General features: G+C 41.1%; 4 gene segments (V, D, J or C) and 1 further gene; all 5 read left to right on the forward strand.

Moving 5' to 3' along the window:
- The window catches only part of Tcra (T cell receptor alpha chain), a 1,796,232-nt gene that overhangs the window by 713,519 nt on the left and 1,055,791 nt on the right, over positions 1-26,922 (forward strand).
- On the forward strand, positions 5,437-5,963 carry Trav7n-5 (T cell receptor alpha variable 7N-5). The segment is given in 2 exon segments: positions 5,437-5,477; positions 5,676-5,963. Coding segments are annotated over 2 exon segments (329 nt in total).
- On the forward strand, positions 14,122-14,603 carry Trav12n-1 (T cell receptor alpha variable 12N-1). The segment is given in 2 exon segments: positions 14,122-14,167; positions 14,309-14,603. Coding segments are annotated over 2 exon segments (341 nt in total).
- Positions 20,914-21,425, forward strand: Trav13n-1 (T cell receptor alpha variable 13N-1). The segment is given in 2 exon segments: positions 20,914-20,965; positions 21,147-21,425. Coding segments are annotated over 2 exon segments (331 nt in total).
- Positions 25,192-25,693, forward strand: Trav14n-1 (T cell receptor alpha variable 14N-1). The segment is given in 2 exon segments: positions 25,192-25,243; positions 25,382-25,693. Coding segments are annotated over 2 exon segments (364 nt in total).

Genomic DNA, 26,922 nt, shown 5'->3' on the forward strand with positions numbered 1-26,922 from the left:
TTGTTGTTGTTGTTTTAAACATGTGTGTATATGGGGCTTTTTGTTCTGGTGTTTTTTTGTTTCATTTGCTTTTGTTTGTTTGTTTTAATTTTTGTTGTTACGGGCTTACTTTTGGTGAGAGAGAGAGAGAGAGAGAGAGAGAGAGAGAGAGAGAGAGAGAGAGAGAGAGAGAGAGAGAGATTTGTGTGGAAGGAAGATGGATAGAATCTAGGAGCAGTTGCAGAAGGGTAAAAGCATGATCAAAATAGATTATCTGAAAAAAATTTAAAATACTCTCCAAACCACAAATAAACACAAGAAGTCTTCAGAGGAAGAAGGAAGGGTTAGAAACACTAAGGAACCTTTGAGCTGAGGAGTGAAGACTGGTGAATCTGTAGGGCTTCACAACACTCATCCTGCCATGCAAAGGAGCTGTGGATGGGCACAGAGTAACACAAAGTCCCATGAAATGGTTGATGCCTTCAGTCAGAGGCCCATGTTAAGGAGATACTATTATGAGGACAGCTGACCAGTCTATAGTAGCCCAAAGGCCCATGGAATTTGTACTGCACGAGAACTGAAGGCAAAAGTGAGGAGAAAGCACCCTGCTATGCTCCCTTGCTTCTGCTCCGTGTTTCTTTTCCCTTTTATTGGAAATAGATTTTTTCCTCACATAATGTATCTTGACTCCAGTTTCCATGATCTCTACTCTTTCCAGTTCCTCCCACCTCCACTCTCATCTGAATCCAATCCCTTTCTGTCTCTCATTGGAAACTAACCAGGGCTCTGACAGGGATACAGCATAACATAGCCAACATGTTCAAGTTGGACAAGACAAACCAAAGGAAAGAGTCCAAGAGAATGCACAAGAAACAGTGACCCTCTTGTTCCAACACTCAGGAATCCCATAAAAATTCAAACTGAAAGCCATAATATATGCCCAAAAGACCTGATGCAGGCCTGGGCAGGCCCTGTGCAAGCTGCCTCAGTCTCTCTAGTTCCCATGTGATTTGATCATGTTCATTTAGAGGGCCTTGTTTTCTTAGTGTCCTCCATCCCTTCTGGCTCTTAGAGTCTTTCTGCTTCCTCTTCATCAGTATCCCCTAAGCCTTGAATGGAGGGATGGAGGGATGAAGGGATTTTAATGGAGACATTTATAGCTAAGTGTTTTGAGGTCTCTCACTCTCTGGGGGTCTCTGTATTTGTTCCATCTGCTGCAGGAGGAGTCTTCTCTGATGATGGCTGGGTAAGACACTGATCTATGAATACAGCAGAATGTCTTTAGGAATCATTTTATTGCTACATTAATAAACAATAGTACTTGGTTTTATCCTGGGTCCCTGGACTATCTAGTGTCAGGTTCTTGTTCACCCAAGCAGTGCCAAGTATGGGTGTGAACCTTAAGTCATGGAGTGACCCTTAAATCAAACCTCTATCTGTTTGGTTACTCTGACAAGTTTTGCCACCATTGCCTTAGCACATCTTGCAAGCTGGGTAGTGTTGTAAATCAAAGGGTTTGTAGCTGAGTTCCTGTTTATGTTTCTCCTTTGGTAGTGTGCAGAATACCTCTTTTTTACCAAAAATGAACTTAGGGGGGAAGTCTCTATGTAGGTACAAGCTCAAGTTATCCATGCCAAATGAGTTGTGTAGTGTTGTCTTCAGCAATGGGGCCTGCCATAAGTTAGTGGAGAGCAATGTATATCTTTACTACAGTCTGGATTGTTTGGGGATTCCCGTGGGATCCCTTTGGCCAACAACTCAATTAGTTATAATCCAATCACTACTGGAAGCTTCATTTGGTGACAAGAGATGTGTAGTTAGGCCTCTGTCTTCCCAATTATTTGGCAATTTCATTTAGATCACATATGCATATATATGCATATACACATACACAAACACATGTGTATACAAGCTTCTACTGTATTAGGTTTCTATAATACTCTTCATATAGCCTTTAACTTTCTTTATCTTTCTTTCTCCCCATATTACCTCCTTCATCCACCTGGCTCAGACAGCCTTAAACTGTATAGTGGACTGTGTCGTGTTTTGTTGTTGGTAGATATAAAGTGGACCTTGTTATTAAAGAATAATGTTTGATTTTCTTGGCCTGTCAGGTGCCCCCTGAAGGAATTACCCAAAGGGTTTTCCCGCATTTTATATAACCCAGGACCCTACCAAGGCAGAGGAGACACTTCGTGGAGGAAATTACTTTAAAAATGCAATAGAAGAATTTATCAGCATACTTTTTATAAGATAAAAAGTTCTTAAAAATGAAGGTCAAATGACATGACTCCATTCTGAAAAGGAGGAAACACAAATACAGCCAGCCGCCAGCCACCCACTCCCCCCCACACACACAGAGAGAACAGAACTTAAGATTTTACAGAACATTTTCTCATATAAAGACATCAATATAAATATTCTAGGAGAAAGAGCAAGGGAAAGGGAATAATTGAAGAAACCTTGACTATAAATCTTCCCAAACTTGCTGGAAGATAAAAAGGCATATGTCCACAAAGCAGTATGAACCCAGAGTATGGTGGCCATGAAACCCTCCCTGAGCTTCTATGGAATGACATTGCTGAAGAAAATAGAGAGTCTAGCAAGCTCACCAGAGAGTGGCCAACAATGAAGATATGGTGTGATTAGGATTAAAATACATTATGTGAATTTTTCATTATGTGAATGAAATTTTTTTCATCATGTGAATGAATTAATAAAATATATTTTTGAGATTTATAAAAAAAGAAATTGAAGGAGAGCACTGTAGGCTGAAAAAAAGCAATATGCAATAGCTTGGAGCTGTACAAAATTAATGAACATAATAAAATTGCTATATAGGTAAATACAAAATTAATGTATTTTGTAGCGTGTTCCCTTTTAGTTAGCTTAAAAGATAAGTCCCTAATATACAATAGATAAATACTAGATGTGTTCCTAACAACATATCAGATAAATACATGTGTAGTTTTCCATGTGATAAGGGTTCTGACATTATTTTTAATAAAATTTTTATATTTGAAGTTTACATAAATTTAGTAGCAGCTTTTACTGTGGAATAAATAGCCATTTACTTTTGTTAAAAATAAAGATGTAACAGTGAATGTACTGTTGCTGCTTCTTCTGCTTCTTCTGCTTCTTCTTCTCCTCCTCCTCCTCCTCCTCCTCCTCCTCCTCCTCCTCCTCCCTCCTCCTCCTCCTCTCCTTCTCCTTCTCCTTCTCCTTCTCCTTCTCCTTCTCCTTCTCCTTCTCCTTCTCCTTCTCCTTCTCCTTCTCCTTCTCCTTCTCCTTCTCCTTCTCCTTCTCCTTCTCCTTCTCCTTCTCCTTCTCCTTCTCCTTCTCCTTCTCCTTCTCCTTCTCCTTCTCCTTCTCCTTCTCCTTCTCCTTCTCCTTCTTCTTCTTCTTCTTCTTCTTCTTCTTCTTCTTCTTCTTCTTCTTCTTCTTCTTCTTCTGGCTCATGGTCAAAAGTAATACTGTCCTGTATGAACCTGTAGGACTTCACACCCCCTTACCATCACATTTAACTTTTCCAGGACAACCCTGATTTCAGCCAGATTAATTTGTAGTTTGTCAGCATGATGTGTTTCTTGCATTTCTACTACATTCACTGTATGATCTATTTTATCTTGTCATTTGTTAAAAATCATGTTACTAATATGTGTGCTTATTATAAACACTGTGCCTCTGGTCTTTAATGTTTTCTTTTGACTTTTCAGACATTTTCTGAGGCATGATGGATGATTTCATATGTCATTGCCATGCCTCTTTGGGCCTTCACATTTATTGAGAAATCTGTTGTGTTTTTAAAGAACAAAGTGTTTTGAAGAAAAGGATTTGGCTCCTTGGCTTCTACTACACACATCAGATAGCTCTGGCTTTCTAGTTGGACACAAGTATATCATTAGTATAAAATATAGTGATGTATTCTAACGGACTCTGGACTCTTTATTTGCTAAAATTATATTTTATCTTAAAAACAATTAAAATTAAATTTAAAATATTTTATTATAGAAACTATAGAAAGTTATTATAAAAATACTATCATAGAAATTATTATAGAAATAAAAAAGCATTCCTAGTACAGCTTGTTCTGTACAGTGACTTTCAGGTCATCCAGAACTACAAAGAAAGACCCTGTATCTTTGGCTTTCTACTGCTGTAAAGAGACACCATGACCATGGCAACTCTTATAAAGGAAAACATTTCATTGTGGCTAGATTACAGTTCAGAGGTGTCAGCATGTCTATAAGCATGAAAACATGCAGGCAGACATGTTGCTGGAGAAGAAGTTGGGAGTTCTGCATCCAACTCTGCAAGGAGCAGAAAGAGAGAGTTCCTAGGTTTGGCTTGAGCACTTGAAACTTCCAAGCTCACCTCTTCTCCAAAAGACCACACCTCCTAATAGTGCCACTCCCTATGAGCTTATGGGGGCATTATCATTTACACCACCACACCCTGTCTCACTTTCTCCCACTGTGATGAGACACATGACCAAAGCAACTTATAGAAGAAAAAGTTTAATGGGGGCCTACATTTTAGAGGGTAAGCCCATAATCATCATGGCAGGTAGCGGGGTAGCAGGCAGGCAGGCAGGCAAGCAGGCAGGCAGGCAGGCAGGCAGGCAGGCATAGTGCTAGAGCAGTAGCTGAGAGCTTTCAACCTGATTCATAAGTGGGAGACAAGGAGCAAGAGCTAACTGTGAATGGCTTGGAGTTTTGAAACCTCTAAGCTTATCCCCAATAACATACCTCCTCCAAGAAAGCCATGCCTATTAATTCTTCCCAAACAGTTCCACCAGTTAGTTATCAAGCATCAAATATACGAGCCCAATTCAAACCTGTCTCAAAAAAAAAAGTGTTCCTTAGATTTTAAGATGAAACCATATTTGTTGAGATTTTAACCCATCAGGTTTTCCCAGAATTCCTTTAATTAGAAGACAGTCTTTCAAAAGTCAAAGGAAATGTTTTATACAGGTGTGTTGTCTGGCACAGAGAGAAGCTGTGCAGTGCGAAATAGTCCTGATCTATAAGATCTCACTTAGAGCTGGTAACAGAAAAGCACCAGCCACTGAACACGGCAAGTGGCTGCTTGAGGTAACAGGAACTATTTTAAATTTAACTCGAAATATGTGAAAACATTTACTTTGTCCCACACTGACTCAGAGCAAACGTCTCTTGAACTCATTTTTCACGAAGATGTCAGATTTTTACTTTGAGCATCTCACATCGGAAAGGTGTTTATTTTTTAGCAATTCTTTGGTCACTGTCAATAACCACAAGATGGCAGCCTCTTCTTATTTATTCTGGAGGAAAGTCTCAAGTGTTTTTGAATAAGAGAGTGGTGGGGGGAGTGGGAGGAGGGGAGGGGAAGGAAGAAGGGGAGGGGATTGCTGATGAGACAAGGGTGTTGAAAAGAGCTTAAGATCAGAATCCCCAGTGGAGAGATAAAGAGCAAATGATGAAATCCTTGAGTGTTTCACTAGTGGTCCTGTGGCTCCAGTTTAATTGTGAGTTTGGACATTTCTTTTGGATATAAGGTGTTATAAGTGAGGTCACTGCCTACTCTAGGATAGTGGTAGAAACATAGATGTTTTAAATCTCTAGTTAAGGGGTGGGAGGCCCATGGAAAATTTATTCTAGAGTGTTAGCATCGAAATGCATCCAGTCTTGATCATCTGACCTTTGTTTTCTGCACAGGGGTGAGAAGCCAGCAGAAGGTGCAGCAGAGCCCAGAATCCCTCACTGTCTCAGAGGGAGCCATGGCCTCTCTCAACTGCACTTTCAGTGATCGTTCTTCTGACAACTTCAGGTGGTACAGACAGCATTCTGGGAAAGGCCTTGAGGTGCTGGTGTCCATCTTCTCTGATGGTGAAAAGGAAGAAGGCAGTTTTACAGCTCACCTCAATAGAGCCAGCCTGCATGTTTTCCTACACATCAGAGAGCCGCAACCCAGTGACTCTGCTCTCTACCTCTGTGCAGTGAGCACACAGTGCTCCCCAGGCACCTGCAGCCTGCACCTAAACCTTGGGCCCCTACAAGGCCTGAGTTAGAGCACACTTGATTTGGAAAGTCTTTGTCTTATGGCAATACCTCATTCTGAACACATAATGCTCTAAGCTTCGTGACTCTTCTTCTTCCTCCCTCTTTTTATTTCTTATAATCTAGTGAATCTAATGAGTGGTACCCAATGCTTATGGGTGTGGTTCATTCACTGATGCATGGGCAACCTACAAGGGTCTACTTTCTTAAAGAAGGATGACTCTCTTTGCCCCAACAGTCACCAATTGCTAATTGCTCCTCAGCAAGGAAGGGGCCTCATGAGCCCCTTTACCCTTCATAATCAAGGTTTTATTTGTCTTGATTTTGTACATATCTGATACAGGTCTGTGAGTTTATGTTGTGCAGCAGCCATGTCATGTGCAGAGGAAAGAATTTTAAAGCTCTCATCTTCTCAGTCTTATGTTTTTTCCACTTCTCTTCCAAGATGTTCCCTAAGCTTTATTGGGATGAGGAGTTGGTAGAGATGTTGCACCGGTGGCTGAGTACTCACAGTCTCCAAATTTCATTACTCTGAACATTCTTCTTATCCCTGAATTTCTTCAGTTTTTCAGTTCTGTTTTGTGATGTTTTCCTGGCCTTGGGGGAGCTGATATAGATATCCCACTTAGGTTTGAGAGACAACACTTATTCTCAGCACTTCTGCATCAATTCCCTGAAAGGAAAGCTTTTCTGACCATGGCTAAGGGCAACTCTATTCTGATCATTGGCTTGTGTTTGAACTCAGTCACAGTCCTTTCTTGCAGCTGGGAGGCACATTTTGACTCTTTCTTTGGATGATCAGATTATCAGTGTTGGTTCAAGAACAACTTCATAGATGGAGTCTCAGATCTGGCTATACCTCAATGAATTTCCTCAGGGCTCCAGGTATAAACACTGGCCAGGCTCCTGTTCAGCCCATGCTAACATCCTTTGTACTGTTTAAAGCCAGGGTCGAAGTTCTTATGTACAGTTTAGTTTTCGTCAGTTTACACCTTCTTGAATTTTGTGCAGATCCAATTCAGCTTTCTTTCTGCATTCTCACAGTAATCTCTATGTCCCATTCAGTCTTTTCTTGGTAGTCTAGAGAATAAAAAGTTCAATATGTTTGATAGCACCAGAGACACCTGCAATGCAGAAGTGTCAATACCAGCCAGTGACTATCAGCTGTTAAGCAGTCAAGGTCAGCATCAAAGAAAGCACAAGTCTGAGGTAGGTAGAGGAGCCTCATCAACATCTAATGGGTGATTAGTACCGGAACATCACATGATCATCTCCCAAGCTGGGACCTGCATAGAGTGTGATCACCCAGATCATTAACCAATGTCAGCATACCTACATCAGCTCATGTGCAGTCTCCTCCATAGCCCTATAAAGATCTTAGATAAGGAGGTTGCCAGCTCTTCCCTCTCTGAAATCTCTCTCGGAAGTTTCTTTCACTTTTTCTTATTCTCACGTTCCTGTAATTCTCTTAATAAAGATTGCCTTGGCTTTTAATACACTTACAAGAGTCCACATTTTTCTTTCATTGACATGAGATCACAAACCCAGAGCCACTATCCTAGGTCAATCTTTGGTGCTGTCAGTGTCTGGCACTACGTCATTTAGTCATAAAAAGCTGAGTTGTGAAAGGATTTGCCACCTTAGAAACATAGTCTCTGCATCCCTGGGATCTATATAAAACTCTTTCCACATTCATGTCTCATTGAATTAAACTGTTACCTCGTAACTGTTCTAGATAAGGGAGAGAATGGAATAACTGTCATTTCTTGTGAATCATCTCTGGATTCAGGTATCTCACGGCATGTTCTAGTGGCAGGATGAGGTGGCAAGAACTAGATGGCAGATGGCAATATGGCAGTGCTTCGGTCCCTTTAGCTGTGTGTGTGTGTGTGTGTGTGTGTGTGTGTGTGTGTGTGTGTGTGTGTGTGTGTGTATGTTTAGACTAAACTTTCCTCTGGATGGTTAGGTTAAAAGCCAGGGCTCTGGAAAATAGACTAGAGTGTGTACTCAGTATCGGGAGCTAACTCTTTTTTTCTTAGGAACTTAGTTCCAAATAAGAGTCCAGAGTTGCATCCCCTGTGATAGAAGGGAGAACTGATAAACTGGTAGCCTTCATGGCAGTATGCCTTCAACATGTTTGATCAGTAGATCAATGGTAATGGGAACAGGTGCATCTAAGTTCAGAGGCTGCATCTTTGAAGAAGCCAGGTCTTCATATTTTGGTACTGCACTTGGAAAATGTAAATGCTAACTTCTGACCTCTAGTTTATGTTTCTGTCTAGATGTGAACAACGGACAAGCAGGGAATCCTCACGCCCCAAGCAGCTGGGAAGCTGGACACATTGCCAACAATTGCAGTAGCAAAACTCCCATAGCTGCTCTGCCGTGGCACAGGCAGGACTCAGGTAGAGGTCTCACCCTGCTATCTTAATAAATTTAACTGTGATAGATAAACAGTGGAAGACTAAATCACATTAACACAGAGAGACTAGGAGTTAAATAGATTCACTGTTAGGCAGACAGGTAGGGAGAGTGGCCATATAGTTATCAAAAACAAATGACTTTAAAGATGGCTGGCTTCTTCTTCACCATCTTGATCTGAGATAAAGCTTGGCAATTTAAAACAGAGGCCTGGTGAGGCTTTTCTCCATAAGTACTTCTCTCTAAGCCCCACATAGGCACACTGCTGATGTCAAACCTGAACAAGTTCAAGGCCTGATCAGGACATGTTTATGCCAAAGCTGTGGGCCAATTAACCATCTTGTGTTTATTCAAACTGACCATCCCTAAAGGAGGGGAGGAAATCTTTTTAAAGATCCTTATAAACACCAGCATTGCAGAAGACACTAGATTTGGGGGTTCCTGAATACCCCTTCTGATTTGCAGAGGTTCTTTCTCTGTTCTTTATCTCTATCTGTCTATCTATCTATCTATCTATCTGTCTGTCTGTCTGTCTGTCTGTCTGTCTGTCTGTCTGTCTGTCTGTCTGTCTGTCTGTCTAGTGTTTCCTCATAATATAAGAGTTTGTTCATCAATTGATTTTGTCTACCATGTTTTCTCTGTTTCTATGTTGGACTCAAGATTTTTCTACCTAGAAATTCTTTAACTGACAGAGAAAAGGAACTTATCACAGCCCCCAGATGGTGAAAAGGCTTCTACTCAGAGCACTTTCCTGACCCTTTCTTGTTTAGCTTCTTTGGGTTTGCGGAATGTAACTTGGTACCTGTATTATATGGCTAATATTCACTTATAAGTGAGTACATACTATGCATGTCCTTTGGGGACTGGGTTACCTTACCCAGGATGATATTCTCAAATTCCACCCATTTGCCTGCAAAATTCATAATGTCTTGGTTTTTAATAGTTGAATAGTATTCCATTGTGTTGATGTACCACATTTTCTTTATCCATTTTTCAGTTGAGGGACATGTAGAAGAATGAAAATAGATCTACACTTATCTCCCTGGACAAAACTCAATTCCAAGTGGCTCAAGGACCTCAACATAAAACCAGATATACTAAATATCATAGAACAGAAAGTGGGAAATACCCTTAAATGCATTTGTACAGGAGACAATTTCCTGAACATAACACCAATGGCTCAGACTCTAAGGTCAACAATTGATAGATGGGACCTCATGAAACTGCAAAACTTTTGTAAGGCAAAGGGGACTGTCAGTAGGACAATTGGCAGCTCACAAATTGGGAGAGAATCTTCACCAACCCTACCTCTGAGGGAGGACTAATATCCAAACTTTACAAAAAACCAACAACCAATTAAAACCAACAGCCCAAATAACCCAATTAAAACAAGGTAAAGTGCTAAACAGAGAATTCTCAACAGAATAATCTCGAATGGTCAAGTAGCACTTAAAGAAATGTTCACAGTCCTTAGTCTTCAGGGAAATGCAAATCAAAACAACTGTGAGGTTCCTTCCATTTTACACCCATCAGAATGGCTGAGATCAAAAACTCAAGGGACAGCACCTGCTGGTGAGAATATGGAGCAAGGGGAACACTTTTTCACTGCTTGTGAAAGTGCCAACTTGCACAACCACTTTGGAAATCAATTTGGAGGTTTCTCAGAAAACTGGGAATATTTCTCACTCAAGACCCACTATACTATTCCTAGGCATATACCCAAAGCATGCTCCATTCTCTAACAAAGGCACTTGCTCAACTATGTTGATAGCAGGCTTAGTCATAATAGCCACAATAAAGAGTTTTGAATCCTTGTGGATCATAAGGAAGGACTGAGCAGTACTGAGAGGCCTTTAATCTCTGTGTAGCATCAAGGCCTAGATGTGCCTTTGACACACTGAGGTAAGTCTTCTAGTTGCAGGAAGTTGTGGTTCATCAGGAATTATAATGAGCAGCACCCTGAAATGCTATAGTTTGGAGGTAAGTATTTCTATGATTAAATACACTCTAATAACTAGTTATGCCTGCTTCTACTATACACATGCACTATAGTTTTCAAACCTTGCAGCTTTCCTCAGCAGATATTTACTCTCCCTGGAATCTGAAACACCCAGTGGTCACCACTGTGACTTGGGTTTTGCTCTTGTACGTCACTCATTGGCCTCTCAGGGCTTCCAGGAATCTGGCTCTGCTGTACAGTGCCTGGTATCCCTAGGTTTCCCCTGTGCCTCAGTGCAGGAACTGGTGATCATAGGCAGTTACAAGCATTATGCAGACGGTACTGAGTTCTACTGCCAGGTTCCCCTGTAGTCCATACCCTTTATCACTGATGCAATAAGCAGCTTCTGAGTGCCTACGTGGCTAAATTGTGGAAAACACTTCCCAGAATGGACAGTTTCCAGAAAGTACCCAAAGAGACTATTTTGCAGGAACCTTTTTCTTTTCTTTTTTAAAGTGAAAAATCTATTATTCTTTTACCCTGGGGTATCTTACCTTCCAGGAACCATGTCTAGCATTACAGTGAAAAGTAGTATGTGTTCTATAGCAGCACTGATCTTGTTAATAAGTACAGTTGATTTTTGTCTGCACCCATCATGTCTGTAGCTTTAAACACATTACGTCTTTCTATTTTTGTTCTCTCAATTCTCAGTAAAAATCTGGGTAAAAGAAGCAAGTAATTACCCAGGGAAGGCCTGGATGTCTTGGTGCCTTAAGTAAGTAAGTAAGTAAGTAAGTAAGTAAGTAAGTGAATAAATGTGTCTGTTAGTGAGCTTCCAAGTGAGTATCAGCCTTATTTCTTAATGCTTTACTACCCACATATATGTTTCATTCAGAAATAGGTTTATCATCAAGTTCTGGAGAGTAACCAGAGCACTGTAAATACATTGCCAATATAGAGAACTGGCAATTACCTGTAATGTTGAGGGAATATAGGACCCCACTGGACAATAACTTCAACAAATAAAACCCATTCCTGCCACTGGGATTTTAATTTGTTATCCCATGGTGTCTTTTAAGAGGTTTATTGTCCCATGATATGGTAAGTCTACGTAATATGTGTATAGACTTAGGAAGCTTCTACATTAGTAGATAAGTTCTTATGTGACTTCCTACCTCTGATTTCCACCATATACTCTGCTCTGACATTAAGCCCAGCAAGTGATAAACAAGACCTAATGAAACAAAACACCTTCTGCACAGCTAAGAACACCACCATGTGAGTGGAAAGCCATCTTACAGAATGAGAAAACCCTTTTAAGCTGTACATATATAGAACATACAAGCAACTAAAAAATCCATAAACATCAAGAAACAAAACCAATTTAAAAATTAAAGATGAAACTAAACAAAGAAGAATCAAAATATAAATAATGAATGGCTGAGAAATATTTCAGCATCATTACTTATTACATAAATGAAAATTAAAGTTGTTTGAGATTCTGTATCACTCCAGGAATGATAGCTAAGAACCAAAAAGCAAATGATGAAAAATACTGCCTTGGATTTGGAGAAAGGGAAACATTAATTTACTGCTGATGGGTGTGCATACTGATGGATTGCTATGGAAATCAGTGTTAAGTTTCCTCAAAGTCTAGAAATATGTCTATCAGATGATCCTGGTATATTTTCTTTTCAATATACCTAAACAACTCTATAGACTATATCTGATTATTCATGTTCAATGCTGTTCTAGTCATGGTAGCTAGGGAATATATACAAGCAAGATGCCCAGCAGCCGAAAAAACGGGTAATTAAAAAACAGTACACTCATTTGTTTTTTGGTTTGCTTGTTTGTTTGGTTAGACATTAGCCATCATTTCTGAGTAAAATGAAATTTCAATGTAGCTTTATCTGTATTTTCATGATATCTAGAGGTGTTAACACCATTCTTACTTTACGTTTTGAGAACTATTTATGTAGTTGGAACTACATAAAAATGGAGCATGGATGCTCCATTTTTACTTGTTTTTTTATTGATGTTTAGATTATAATGTTATTTTTATATTCTAGATACTTAATGTTCTCAGATGTATAGCTGAAAAAAATAAAGCTCTATTCCCCTTGTACATTTTAAAAAATTCATGTAGAAATGAATTATAGAAGCGTCCATAAATACATACATACACATACATAAAGAGTTTCAATGGAATTATTCTGAAATGAGGCCACAAAGCCAACACAGGATAACAAGCAAAAAGCTAAGTGCCAGAACTAGCTTATTTCCTAATGTCTAGTGAGGTTCCATATACTCCTCTATATTATGGGCTATTTGCAATACTGTTGGTCACCCCCCAGTAGTTGATAGTAAAAACCTATTGATGAAATCACAGAACATGGAAAAATTAAGCTGGTGCTTACATTGAAGCTTCAGTCTTACTGGATAGTTTCCATAGTGCTAGAAAGTGTTACACATGATGCTGAAAGAAAATAAATGCCAGTCTTTCTGAGCTCTGAATCCTATGAACTAAAGCCATAGCCAGGGACACATGCCCGTCAGTTCAATAGTGGCACACAGGCCAAGGAAGTAACCAACCAATTTCTGATTCAAGCTAAGGTCTGTTCCACAAATTGGAACCCATACACAGCATCATTTTCAGGGCTAAGAACTTGTGACTAGACAAGACATAGGCCATATGGGAAACCCTATGGTTATTATTCTGCTAAATGGAGATATTACTAAACCAACCCCTAAGGAGTTATTGGTATATATACAGTCTTCTTCAGAGAGGCTTCTTGCTGTAGCACACAGTGATTAACAGAGAACCAGAACCCATCATGCTACAGAGAAGAAGAGGCTGTAGCTCATTTAGCCTTAGATGGGACATCTATATCCCATACTCTTCTCCCAAGACTCAGAGTTCAGTGAGGAAGAGGGGGTGGAAAGATTATAAGAGCCATAGGTGGTGGGTAACTTCAGGGAAACAGTGTGTTCAGGACACTGCAGGACAGCTGCACATATGCACTTACAGAGGTTGATGGGACACATAAGACATGCAAAGGATCAGGTCAGTCAAAATTCCATCACAAGGAGGTGAAGTGGGCTACTGGCAACTGGTAGTTGCTGGGAACGAGAGTCTGTTTCCTTTCAAGGTACAGACTCTGGTGTATAGATCAGCCTCCACTGAAGGCCATATATCCAAGAGTATACGAACAGCACAAGCTGTAACACAAAACTTGATATGTTTTATATTTTAAAGGGGTGGGGCAAAATTGGTTTGGTATGGAAGAGGGGATGGATTTGGCAGAAAGGGAGGTAGCAGGTGAGTATGCATAGCATTCTCAAAGAACTAAATAATGAGAGAACATGGATACATTTTAACAGATGTGTGTGTTTATGTATGATAATCATGCAAAATACCTTAGGATACACATAGTTCAGTAATGTTAGTGATTTCAGGCATCCACTGGAGACTTGAGACCTGACTCCTTTGGGTGAGGTTCCAAGTTTACAAGCAATGTCCTGTGCAGAAAACTGTGGTGTAGGTTGAAGGGAAACCAGCAGAGGGCGCTGCCCCTTCAGATGTGGTTAACATCTCATTCGGGTGGTGACTTAACAACGTGGCAGACTCACTGTGCAGACAGAGGTCCTTGTCTGTGAGTGAGGAGTGTGAGGAGATCCTGCAGGAGGATTGCCCTGTGAGATTGGTGCACTCAAGGACCAAGTGTCATTTCTTCCATGAACATGCGTCCTGTCACCTGCTCAGTTCTTGTGCTCCTCCTAATGCTCAGTAAGTCACATTGTACTCTAAGGGTTAATGACGTCATTTTCTTACAACTCCGGCAGTCTTTAGTGTTCCTCCTTGCATAAAAAGTAATTCCTCTACATTCATTCATTCATTCATTCATTCATTTTTAAAATTTATTTTCAGGAAGGAGCAATGGAGACTCCGTGACCCAGACAGAAGGCCTGGTCACTGTCACAGAAGGGTTGCCTGTGATGCTGAACTGCACCTATCAGACTGCTTACTCAGATGTTGCCTTTTTCTGGTATGTGCAATATCTCAACGAAGCCCCTAAACTACTCCTGCGGAGCTCCACAGACAACAAGAGGACCGAGCACCAAGGGTTCCACGCCACTCTCCATAAGAGCAGCAGCTCCTTCCATCTGCAGAAGTCCTCAGTGCAGCTGTCAGACTCTGCCCTGTACTACTGTGCTCTGAGTGACACAGTGAGGGAGACTGCAGGGGAAGCTGCACATGAACCAAGGGTGCAGGAGGGCTCAGGGGGAGGCCCTGAGAGGGAGGCTCTGTGCTTTTGCTAAGCGGTTGTTTACCTAGCTTCCTGAAAAACATGAACAACTGTGAGATCAGAAATCTAGCAATTGGTGAATATTCCGACAGGATAGGATGGACGCCATTGCTAGAGACAAATCCAAGCATTGATCCCAAAATAAATTTCTCTCCCTAGATGGAGGAGCTCTCCAGGAAAACCCTGACATGGGGTTTATCTCTACCAAGATGTGTTACAAAATATAGTGATTTAAATTCTCCAAGAATCTTCTTTTATTACTCTTCAAATTTATGAGTGAAATGAGGAATATAGACTCTTGTATTTAAAATTTTGCTTCAGTTTCACTCCATCAGTTATTTAGATTCTCCCTCTCCTTGGATCAGGTTACCCGAGAGTTCAGCACAACTTCCCATCTCATTTTTTTGTTTATTGCTGTGAAGAGATGCCATGGTCAAGACAACTTATACGAGAAATCATTTAAATTGGGCTTGATTAGAGATTAGAAGGTGAGTCCATGACTGCCATAGTAGCAGGGCAGGCAGGCATGGCCCTGGAGCAGTAGCTGAGAGCTTTCATCTGATCACAAGCAGATACAGAGAGAGGGAGAGACCGGGCATGGCTTGGGCTTTGAGAGCAAAACTCACTACCAATAACATGCCTCCCCTGACAAAGCCACACCCTATGATCCTTCCTAAATAGTTTACTAACCCCAAATCAAACTTTCAGACATTTGAACCTATGAGGGCCATTCTCTTTCAAACCTCCACAATTCCTGGGAACCTTCACTTAGGGAAGCTGCTTATGAAACACAGCTGTTGGAGGTCTCAAAATGATGCCCTGAGATGCAGGTCCTTCCCTGTCCTACGCATTGTGTATGATGCAGCCTGATCTTAAAAGACTATCCAGAAATCCCTTCCTTTTAAAGTCTACTTTTGTCTGACATTGCACTTTTGTTAAATCCTGACCACTTTGTGTACTCACTCATCTGGGATTAGAGTTAGTTCCTCTGACATTGTTCTGAAATATGGGAAAGGAGGCCAAGGTTTCTGTAAAAGATTTTGGTTAAAAATAAAATACTCTAGTTGTCAAATGTATCTCTCTGAAAGAGAAGAAAGATTTGAAATCAAGGACCACAGTACTTCTCAAGAAAGACTCATATTTGTGTACACAAAGAAGAGCCAAGGCATTCTCTCTTGCTGGTTAGGGAGCAAAGCGGGATGTTTTATTGAATTTATAAATGCCAAATCTACTTCTAATGGTACAGCACAGGACAGAATCTGTCAGATGAGCATTGTCATTGTGTTTTTTATTTGGAATCTCCATAGATGTTAGGTAATCAGTACAAGGTTATGATGGAAGGGGGTGATCTTTGGAGGAAGGAGAAATAAAAAAAACAAACAAACAGAAAAACAAAACAAAACAAAAATCCCTTCAATAAGCAGAGAACTGGAACAGGCAGAATTTAAATGTGTGATAATGAAAGGGCAGGGCAGAGAAAGGAATGTGGGGAAAGGATATCTAAGACTAGTGCTATTTTGAACAAAGCAGCATGAAAAGCCCCTGTTAGAGAAAGTTCCTGAAAGACACACTCCAACCAAAGTTGAGACTAGCAATAATCTGTGAGTATAAACACACACTTAGAAGTGATCACTTTGATGCGATCACTTATCAAAATAACAATAGTATTTTCCCCCTAGGGACTATGAGCTCTGAACCATGAGGTTTGGGGCCATGTTATACTACTAGGCATGAGCTCCCACCTGCGGAGTAGGTTTCAAATACAATCAGAAAGCCATGATTATTTTGTAGAAGTCAGGCCACTATTGAGCACCTTTGGGCACATAATATTTGGAAGTTGAGTATTGTAGCATGCAGGGGCCAGCACAGATGAATAGTATTGCTGTCCTTTCTTCCCCAGCAGGCTGCATAGGACCTTCCAGCACTATGAATGCTAGCCAACAAGGAGGACCTTTCCCAGTCAGTTCAAGGTTGATTTCTCTATGTCATGTAGCAGTAGAATGTGGTGCCTTTAGCCACAGAATCTTACTATCTAGTTATACTGGGCAATCAGGAACAATGACAATAGCCTGTGCTGTTTTGTATAACTCTGGGACCTCCCTTAACAATAACTCCCATGCCTGATACTGAGATTGTTGTTTAATGAATTTACTTAATTTCTCCAAAACTGGATTTATGCATGTAAAATCATAATGAGTGTTAATATGATAAATTATTATAGTAAGGTTTTCTTTTTAGAACCTATAGGCAATACATTATCCAAAATATTTTCTTGTAACTGGAAGAATAATTAATATAGGATTAATGAATCATAGACTCCAGATCCCCTATACAATAGACTGCAGATCTAAGAAGAGAACAGGTGACATGATGTTACGTTTTAAATTGTGTTTAAAAAGTAAAACATTTTGAAGACTGTCCTTCACCAAATACCTCTCAATTACAATCACCAGGTGGTGAAGTGGACATAAACACGTTTTGGACCCAGCTAGGATGCATGGCTGAGTTGGCCTTATTCATGTGACCCATGGTCTGTTTGTTGTGCACATAGGTGCGGCCATCATGGTTTGTCAGCCTCTGGCTAACACTGCTTACATTATGAGCACTTGCTTCCTGGTTCCTTAACTCAAGTCAAGTTGGTTTATTTCCAGGCAGTGTCTGGTGTTGGAATCTGTATCTCCCCTCCTCCCTGCTTCTAATAAGCTTTTCTGCTCTCACTGTTCACTGCTACCACACTGAGCTCTCTCTGATCTGCCTGAGGAGGACTCTGTCCTTTGTGTGCTGCATTTGGCATAAAATTGCCTCACAGAATGGACCTATTAAGGTCCTCAATGACCTTATTTTGATATTTTGATTGATAATATAGACACACACACACATGAGAGAGAGAGAGAGAGAGAGAGAGAGAGAGAGAGAGAGAGAGAGAGAGAGAGAGAGAGAATTAGTTATTTGGACAAGTTAACCCTCAGAATAACTGCTAGAGAGACTTGTGGTAGTGGAAGTGGAAGATGACGCTCATATCTCCTGCCCCCTGGTGTCCATGCACTGCATAATCTCCTCCTGTGGGCAGGGCCTAGAATATGGCAGGTGACACTCCTGTATTATCTTGTAGTTTAAGCCAAGGGACTGAACAAGTAATCGAGGCTCTCATAAACTTGATTTCTGTTGAATTTGAATTTGAGTTCATTGAAATGGAGATTGTCTGTGGTGGGCTTGTTTTCTTTCTTTCTTTCTTTCTTTTTTTTTTTTCTTTTTTTTCTGTTAGTCTTTTGTGTTACCTCTTTTGAGAAATGTTAGCTTAGATGTGTTGCCCAATTTAAAATGTATTATTCCTATTTTCTTTCTTTCTTTTTATTAGATTTTTCTTCCTTTACATTTCAAATGCTATCCTCAAAGCCCCCTATACCCTGCCCCCTGCCCTGCTCCCCAACGGGTAGGCTTTTGTTGTTGTTGTTGTTGTTGTTTTATGCACTTTCACAATGTTTATTCAAGTCTATACTTCTTAGTTCACTCTTCGTAATGTAATGCACCTGCAATATTCTCAGCAACATCAACCACATCTTTTTCTCAGGCATTTTCATGGCATTGAGTAGAACTCCAGTAACTACTCAGTGTCTAAATTCTGTGATTCTGACTCTTATTTCTCATTGTGTAAAGATGCTGCAGTTTTATCACTCTAAAATATTTTCCCCATTCCAGTTCATAACTGTATACTCTTCTTTTAAAAAACTCACAACTTTTGACACTTAGCATAAACCTTTCTCTGCCCATGATCAGAAACCCTTGGAATTCACCCTGAGAAGGCAACAAGGACAGTGCAAAGCCCACTGCAGTTGTGAACTTCCTATGTCTCTATTGGGCCTCCAAATGACACCTTCTAAAACATAAATGGCTTTTTCACTGATTAGAGTAAACTCACTCAAACCTCTGTCTTAGTCCTGCCCTGCCATCCTGCTCTGCTCTCTGCTTACACAGCCCTCTCCACGCTCCCTTTGACATTAAACTATCTGCGTTCTACTATCCTATCTTGTACTCTTAACTTTCTTTTCCCCCCAATGCCCTATTTTCTAGTTTCCTTGCTTTGTCGGGGGGGAGTGGTATATAGTGGGTTCTGAGAGGAGTTGTAGCAGAAGCAGGGTGGTGGTGGATTTGGTCTGAATACATTATGTTCTTCTATGAATTTATTAAATTGTTTTTCAAATCCTCTTCCACTGCCTCAGTATGTTCTGACAGCACATATTTTACCCAGATGTCAGAGGTAGGCCAAGGGAAAGAAAGTGTCTCTTCCTCATTGTCTCTCCAATGTTATTAGGATGAAGGTATCTAAGCCTCCATAAGCCCAGAGCAAGCTCTGTCTACTGCTCCTACTCTTCAGGCTTCATTTGCTTCCTGGGAATCTCTCAGGAAGGAGTGAGATGCTTCCTGCTCATCTTGGAGACCTTGCTGTGTATCCTGAAGCTTGGACAGCTCTGTGAGTGTTACTCTGCTTCAGTCCATCTTCACAGAAAGAACACTGTGTGGCTTCACTCTGAACATAGATCCTCTTGTGGCTGGGCTCCCCACACAGCACTGAGCCTACAGGAGGATGCAGAGGCCAGGATTGCCCCAGCCTGATGGCTGCATCTGTGCATGTGCAGCAGCTGCTCTGGAGCTGAGGGGCAGCTGCTCATCCCTGTCCCTCAGAGTCCATGTGTGACACCCTCACTTGGGTCCACAGCAGCTCCTGAAACTCCCACCAGGAAATTATCCTGTCTCTAGCATGTAGGACTTTCAGACTGAGTCAGGAAGGACGAAAATTGTCCCACCTGAGGATCCCCTGACAATGGGACCGAGGGAGCTGAGCGTTCCTCTGCCTTGAGTCACAAGGGCAGAGCTGGACACAACCTGAGGCTTGCAGAGTAAGAGACCAGGGTCCCAGCCTCAGGCACTTTCAGGGAATCAGCATGTTTTACAAAGACATAGTACAGAGAAAGTAGAATCTTGGCAAGTACTTCATTCCTATGGGGTAGATCTTAGTTGCCAATTACTTGTTTATAATTGGAATGATCTGATTCTTGAGAAACAACACTTTTATCCAAGAGGGAAAGTTTACCCCAATTATGTTATAGGATTCTGATCAAAGTAGAAATCATTGATTATTCTAATACTGTTTGAGACTGTGACAGACTCAGAGGGCATGAGGTGGGCTGTAAGCTATTTTGGATCAGATTATGTAGTTGGTTTTTTATCACTAATCTCATTTCTCATCCAGTCTCTTTATGGTAAAGCTTTACAATGCAGTCCTCTGCATAGCACAGTGTTTCCTGCAGTCAGGACACCAGGGCTGCCGCCCTGTCACTCTGGAATGCAGCTCTCCTACATTAGTTTTCCTCGGTGCACTTCTTTCTTATGGAGTCCTAATTTTTATACAGCATTTAGAACACACGGTGACTGTTACAGGATTGTCTCACACTTTAAAATGCATTGCAAATCTAGGAAACCATTGCACTTGGCTATATCTTTATGTTCCTGGTTCTTTTTCTACTGCACTGATCTCACTTAAATTATTTCATAGGTGAAGACTTCTTTTTTGGTAATGCATATGAGTGTAAGTCTGTGTAAACATCTGGTACCCATGTACAGGTTCTGAAGAGGACTGAAGACGGCATCTGATTCCCTGGACCTGGAGTGACAGGCTGCTGTGAGCCACCTGATGTGGATACTAGCAAGGGAGCTAAGGCTTCTAGGGAAAAAAAAATACCTTTAACTGCTAAGCCATCTTTGAGGCTCCAATAAAAGCTCTTTAGTTTTTAGAACATACTGTTTCCTGAGTTAAAATTTTGGTTTTTTGTTTTTGTTTTTTGTTTTATGTTTTTTTGTTTTTGTTTTTGTTTTTTTTTTTTTTTTTTACTGAGATTTCCAGGCTTTGTACACAGCTGAGGCACATTCTCTTGGGATGATGGAGTCCTCTCTTTCTCATGGTTTCCTAACTCCATACAACCCAAGGGTCATCTCAGAATGTCCCCCTCCCCTCACTGTTCTCTACCCAATCTCTCAGTGAGGTCTGGCATGGGAGGAGATTCAGGCTCTGAAGGCTGGGAGGGAACTCAGCAGGGTGTGGCCAGGCAGGGTTCCTGGGTGGAGCTGACTGGTTGCAGAAGAAGGAGGGGACACTTCAACAGCCACCCTGACACCACAGCCCAGGGGCTGGTTACTTGCTTCTGTCTCCAGCAGCCACACAAGCACCATGAAGAGGCTGCTGTGCTCTCTGCTGGGGCTTCTGTGCACCCAGGTTTGCTGTGAGTCTGGGTGTCTGCATTCAGGGCACCTGAGAGGATCTGGCTCAGCACATGGAGGGGTGGGGAGAGCAGCTCAGGAGTCCTGCAGAGCTCCCACCTTCTCAGAGGACATGGGTGTGCTCAGGGCTCTGTGGACACTGCAGTGACAGCCATCTGTGTCTCTTTCTCTGTTTCTAATCAGGGGTGAAAGGACAGCAAGTGCAGCAGAGTCCCACGTCCTTGGTTCTGCAGGAGGGGGAAAACGCAGAGCTGCAGTGTAACTTTTCCACATCTTTGAACAGTATGCAGTGGTTTTACCAACGTCCTGGGGGAAGTCTCATCAGCGTGTTCTACAATCCTTCTGGGACAAAGCAGAGTGGGAGACTGACATCCACAACAGTCATTAAAGAACGCCGCAGCTCTTTGCACATTTCCTCCTCCCAGATCACAGACTCAGGCACTTATCTCTGTGCTATGGAACCACAGTGCTCCCCACACACCTGCAGCCCGCACACAAACCTACAGCTGGGTGGGCGTGGCCCTTTGCAGTTACAAGCCATCAGGAAGCCACATAGATTAGAGGATAGAATCAACATGATCATTTAAGCCACAGCGTGCAGAATTCATAAATGTTGAGGAGAAAATGGAATGGAGGTAAAGGCAGGCTTCCAGGTAGAACTGCTGTGGACAGGGTCAGGGTTAGTGAGGAGAAATCAAACTGCAACCACAGCAAAAACATTGAACCGTGTAAGATGCAGAATGCACAGATAGCTGCTTGCTCTCGTCGCCTTTCTGCTGCTGGGATAAAACACTGAGTAAAAGCAACCTAGAAGGTGATCAGATTTATTAAGCTTTCACTTCCAGGTCATAGTTCAACCATTGGTTCTAGTTAAGGCAGGAACTCAAACAAGAGATTCAAACAGAAACCATGCAGGAAGGCTGTTGCTAACTTACTAGCAGAATCATCCCTAATTAACTTCCTTACACAACCCAGAACCACTTTCCCACAGAACAGTGTCACCCACAGTGATTTTTTGAATCTTCTAATTCATTATCGAGGGTTAGCTTTCATTTATTAATTTTATGCATCGTTACTTTGAATTTTTTTCAGTAGAGATCTGGACATCTTTAAGAAAATAGACCAGGGAGTATGTAAAAATACTCAAAACATATTGTTATTTAAACAATATGTACACATATTTCAAGTAATTTTAAATAGAATAACTAAAAAGTGTTCTTACAACTCAATAAAAGAGAATGATTGACTCCTATAATGAGCAAAATGAGCAGACTCTCTAAATGAACGTGTATGGGATAAGGACAAATACTTAGAATGCAATTAGGGATTGTCTGTTTTCGTACAGTGGTGGTTGTAGGGTCTCCATGACTTTACTAGAAGATGGAGGCCAGTGCAGAAAACCACAACAAATCAAGGTGCAGTGCTGCGGAGCCCAGTAACAGAAGATGTGTCTACAGTACAACCCCTCCTGCTGCTGCTAAGGCTCAGGAAACACTGAAGAAGACAGGAGGAAAGATGGCAAGAGCCAGAGGGTCAGGGTGTTGCTGAGTAATTGTGTCTCCTGGGAATTTTGGAAGCTGCACAGATGAAGACTCACCAACGTGAGCTGAAATGCAACAGCCACAGACTTGCTAAAGTGGATGGGGAAAGCACAGTCTCTGTTCTAGACAGTGACCTACTGGAAACCAAGAATGCTGATGGTGAGGAAGTAGTCTTTCTGTGAGACGAGCACACCAATTGGTTATCCAATACTGATTGGTCAGTCCTGACAACATGCATACTAGTAATATTATCTAGATTGAACTAATTGTATTTATTTATTTATTTAGGAATAAATATGTATATACATACATATATGACAATGATTAATGAAAGAAGCCAGAATTTTTAAAACCCGCAAGGAGAAATATATGGAAGGTTTTGGACAGATGACAGGGAGGATGGATTATGTAATTATGTTATCATCTCAAAAAATAAAAGATAAATATTTAGTGAAAAAGAATGTTTGTGACTTAATAATCGCCATGTGTACCAGTGATCTAAATAAGTGGTCAAAAAAGTATAACTCATGTCAAATGCAGCCATTTGCTTATTATATAAAATTCTATTGCACGTAGTGAACATTCTCAGTTTTTCATTTCTTAAGAGTGGCTTCTCTCATTTTCAAGAAGGAAGTGGCTTTAGGCAAGATAGAAAGATAGAGACTCATGGTGGTACATGGAGAAAAGTCTGGAAGGGGAGGAAAGAAAACCATCTTATAGCTGACCTTAGCATAGACAAAATCTCTCTCCACCTCAAAAATATTGTCCCTAGAAAAATATTTAATGCCTAAAGGCCTGGGCCTTTAACCTCAGGGAACTGTTGAGTGAAGACCTTCCTATGTAGCCACAGGAGGGCAGTGCTGCTTCAGAGCAGCTGAAGGCTCTGGCTCATCCCACATACTTCTCCTTACACTAGGATTTAAAATTAATATAGAATTGTTTTCTACATTGCCTAAGTTTAATTAGAGAGGAAATTCATACATCTATCTGTTATTTATCTATATTACATCTGTTTATTCTGGGTCCATAATGTTGACAAGTAGGAATTTGTAAGTGAACACCATGAAGATGTATGCTATCCTTCAAGGCTAGAGCTATGTTTCTTCTCAGATGGAAGGGTAGATTTCCAGATTGAAGGTTGTTGGGATTCAAGTCATGAGGTTGCGGAGCTCAGAAATTGGCGGTTATTTGTGCTCAGCAATTGGTGGGTTTTTCCTGCCTGAGGATTGGTGGCTTTTTTTTTAACCCCCTTTCCCTGCATCAGGCCCATGGGATAGGTTGGGAAGTTCTTCTTAGCCTCAGATGGCTTTGGCTGAGGTTCGATCTTTGTAGGTTGCAGTGAGCAGCTTTCATCCCTCTGTTTCCTGTCACTATTTCAGCTTGAATTCCTGACTTGACTTTCTTGCAAGGTGCACAATGATTAGAATATAAACAGAATAAATTTTTATTCCCTCTCTCAGCAGCTTCTGGCCATTATATTTATCTTACTCATAGATAGAAAATATACTCAAACACCAAACGAGGTAACCCATTACTGCCACTGCCTGTTTGTTCACTAGCTTGTGGAGTCTGGTAGGCCTGTTCATGCCCCATATATAATAACTCCATTGTAAGTTGTTTTATGTACGTGTGTGTGTGTGTATAAACTTCTAGAATGGAGAAAATTTCATCCTTTCTTAATCATAAATATCCTAATTATTAGCATACATTAATTGTCAGGCTAGTAGGTTTGTGGTAACAGTTTATTATATGCATTTGTAGTGATTTCCCCATATTCACCTTGCCATCCCTTTCTGCTGTACTCTCCTTTCCCCCTCCAAGTGACCCCCTCCTCCATACTCATTTGTCTAACTTCCATTTTCAGATCATCTTTTCTTTCCTTTTCCCCTTCTTTCATTTTCTTTTTATTTTTACACTTGAGAACACATATGTGTTGTAGGCCTCTACATGTCTGCTTTGTTTTGCTTTTAGCATCACATCCTTCAATAACATTCATTTTTCTACAGATGGCCTAAGTTCATATTTCCTTCTGGCTGAGTATTACTCTGTTGTTTCAGATATAATGTTTTCCTCATTCATTGTCTGACTAGGTTATATCTACATCTTAGCAACAGTGAATGGTGCTATAATAAACATACATGCACACGTATGTGTTTATATGCCGACTCTCTTATATGATGACCTCAGGGCCCCTAAATGGTATTAAATTACTGGATCATTGGATCATTGGTCTTCCTTTTCTCCTTCCTTCCTTCCTTCCTTCCTTCCTTCCTTCCTTCCTTCCTTCCTTCCTTCCTTCCTTCCTCCCTCCCTCCCTCCCTCCCTCCCTCCCTCCCTCCCTCCCTCTTTCTTTCTTTCTTTCTTTCTTTCTTTCTTTCTTTCTTTCTTTCTTTCTTTCAGAGAATCCACACTCATATATTTGGTGGCTATATCAACACAAAATTTTACCAACAATATGTGACAGCACAATTATAATGACAGGGTTTCTGATTCTGAGGACTCTGCTTTCAGAAATACTAAGTTTGAACAGAACAGGAAATGCTTCCTATGTCAGAAAGAGCTTCAGGCAAAGCGTCTGTGAAGGGTGGAGCCTGCTGAAAGAGCTGAGGTGCCTGTGAAGTTGAAGTCAGTGTTCTGTGGGAGACAAAAGGTCACCTGAGTTCCCTTCAAGCTTCAGTCTAGGAGGAATGGACAAGATCCTGACAGCAACGTTTTTACTCCTAGGCCTTCACCTAGCTGGTGAGTTATGAAGGAGAAATCCGAGAATGTGGGATTAATGTGGAGGCATGAGAGACTTGGGGCACCAGGCAAGTCATGATATCTAAGCAGGAAGTACATTCCTGGGAACCTATCAACAGTTGCTATTTCTCTACACAGGGGTGAATGGCCAGCAGCAGGAGAAACGTGACCAGCAGCAGGTGAGACAAAGTCCCCAATCTCTGACAGTCTGGGAAGGAGAGACCGCAATTCTGAACTGCAGTTATGAGGACAGCACTTTTAACTACTTCCCATGGTACCAGCAGTTCCCTGGGGAAGGCCCTGCACTCCTGATATCCATACGTTCAGTGTCCGATAAAAAGGAAGATGGACGATTCACAATCTTCTTCAATAAAAGGGAGAAAAAGCTCTCCTTGCACATCACAGACTCTCAGCCTGGAGACTCAGCTACCTACTTCTGTGCAGCAAGTGCACAGTGCTCTCCAGGCACCTGCAGCCCATACCCAAACCTGCAGCTGAGGCTCCAGCAAAGCCCTGCTGTGGGCTGAGCCTAGCAGAGATACAGGGGGAGTTTTCATTTCTAGGAACAGTGGATATAGGGGCTAGACTCATTCAGGCTGGTGACAGTCCAACGTAAAGTCATGGCTTGCTTTTCTCCAGTCTCCTTGTTCCTCAAAACCAGCTGGACTTCTAGTTGTGTTTAACTAGTTTAAATGAATTGCTCTTATGAGTGGTTGTACAAATAGTTCTCTGTGTGTTTGGTTTGTACCAGCTATAAATTATAAAGGCCCCATCTACCTACTCTCTTGTCAATAATGTTGTTAATGAGTGAATGTTACAACCCAGGGTCAGGAGACCTTGACTTTGGCTTCTCGGGTAGAAATCACATAGAATTTTCTTTTATCTTAATTTCCTCTGATGACCAAGGAAGCGGTGATTTACATGACCACTGACTTCTTCTACTTCCTATTGTTTTGCCTCTCAAGTCCACATCTACCTTCAAGAAATTCATGTAAACCAGGAGGCCTTCACAAGGATGCAGATGTGTCTACAACACAAATGACATCGTCAAGGAAAGAAGAATTTAATTTACTTATATAATGAAAATACAAAACCTTCACTAGAGAAGTGACTTCATATTTGTATATTATTGATGAACAAAATATACTTTTGAATGTAAATTTTTTTCAAATAAAATCAGCTATAGTCTTTATGGCTATGCACAGAACAACAAAAGGTCCTCTTATTTTCCTCTTCCTTAGTGGGCTTTAAGTCCAATCAGAGATGTGTTGGTTACCATCAAGTTATGAGTGCCATCTGAAAACCATCCTCTCAAATCTGTTCCTCTCAAAGTAATAACCTGGGTTGGCTAGGAGACCATGTATTTTTTCAGCCCTATCAGAAATCCAAGAACAACTGATATTAACTGAAAATATATAGGAAGCCCAAGACAGCGTCCAAAACTTAGCCAATTTATAGACACCGCTGATCACCTGGACAGTCCCTTACTTCAACATGTTGGAGCATCAGTCTTCAGCCTTCTGGCCCACAGACATCTGACAGAGTTAGAGAAACAGGATATTAAGGACAAGCCTACTCTGTCTTGGCAGAATCAAGCTTCTTTCTTTGGACAGTATTATGTCTGTAGATGAAATGAGGCAAGTCTTGCCTAGTGGCTGTCTCAACACAACAGGAACAAC

The sequence above is a fragment of the Mus musculus genome, chromosome 14 (genome assembly GCF_000001635.26).
Source record: "Mus musculus strain C57BL/6J chromosome 14, GRCm38.p6 C57BL/6J".
NCBI classification, from domain to species: Eukaryota; Metazoa; Chordata; class Mammalia; order Rodentia; family Muridae; genus Mus; species Mus musculus.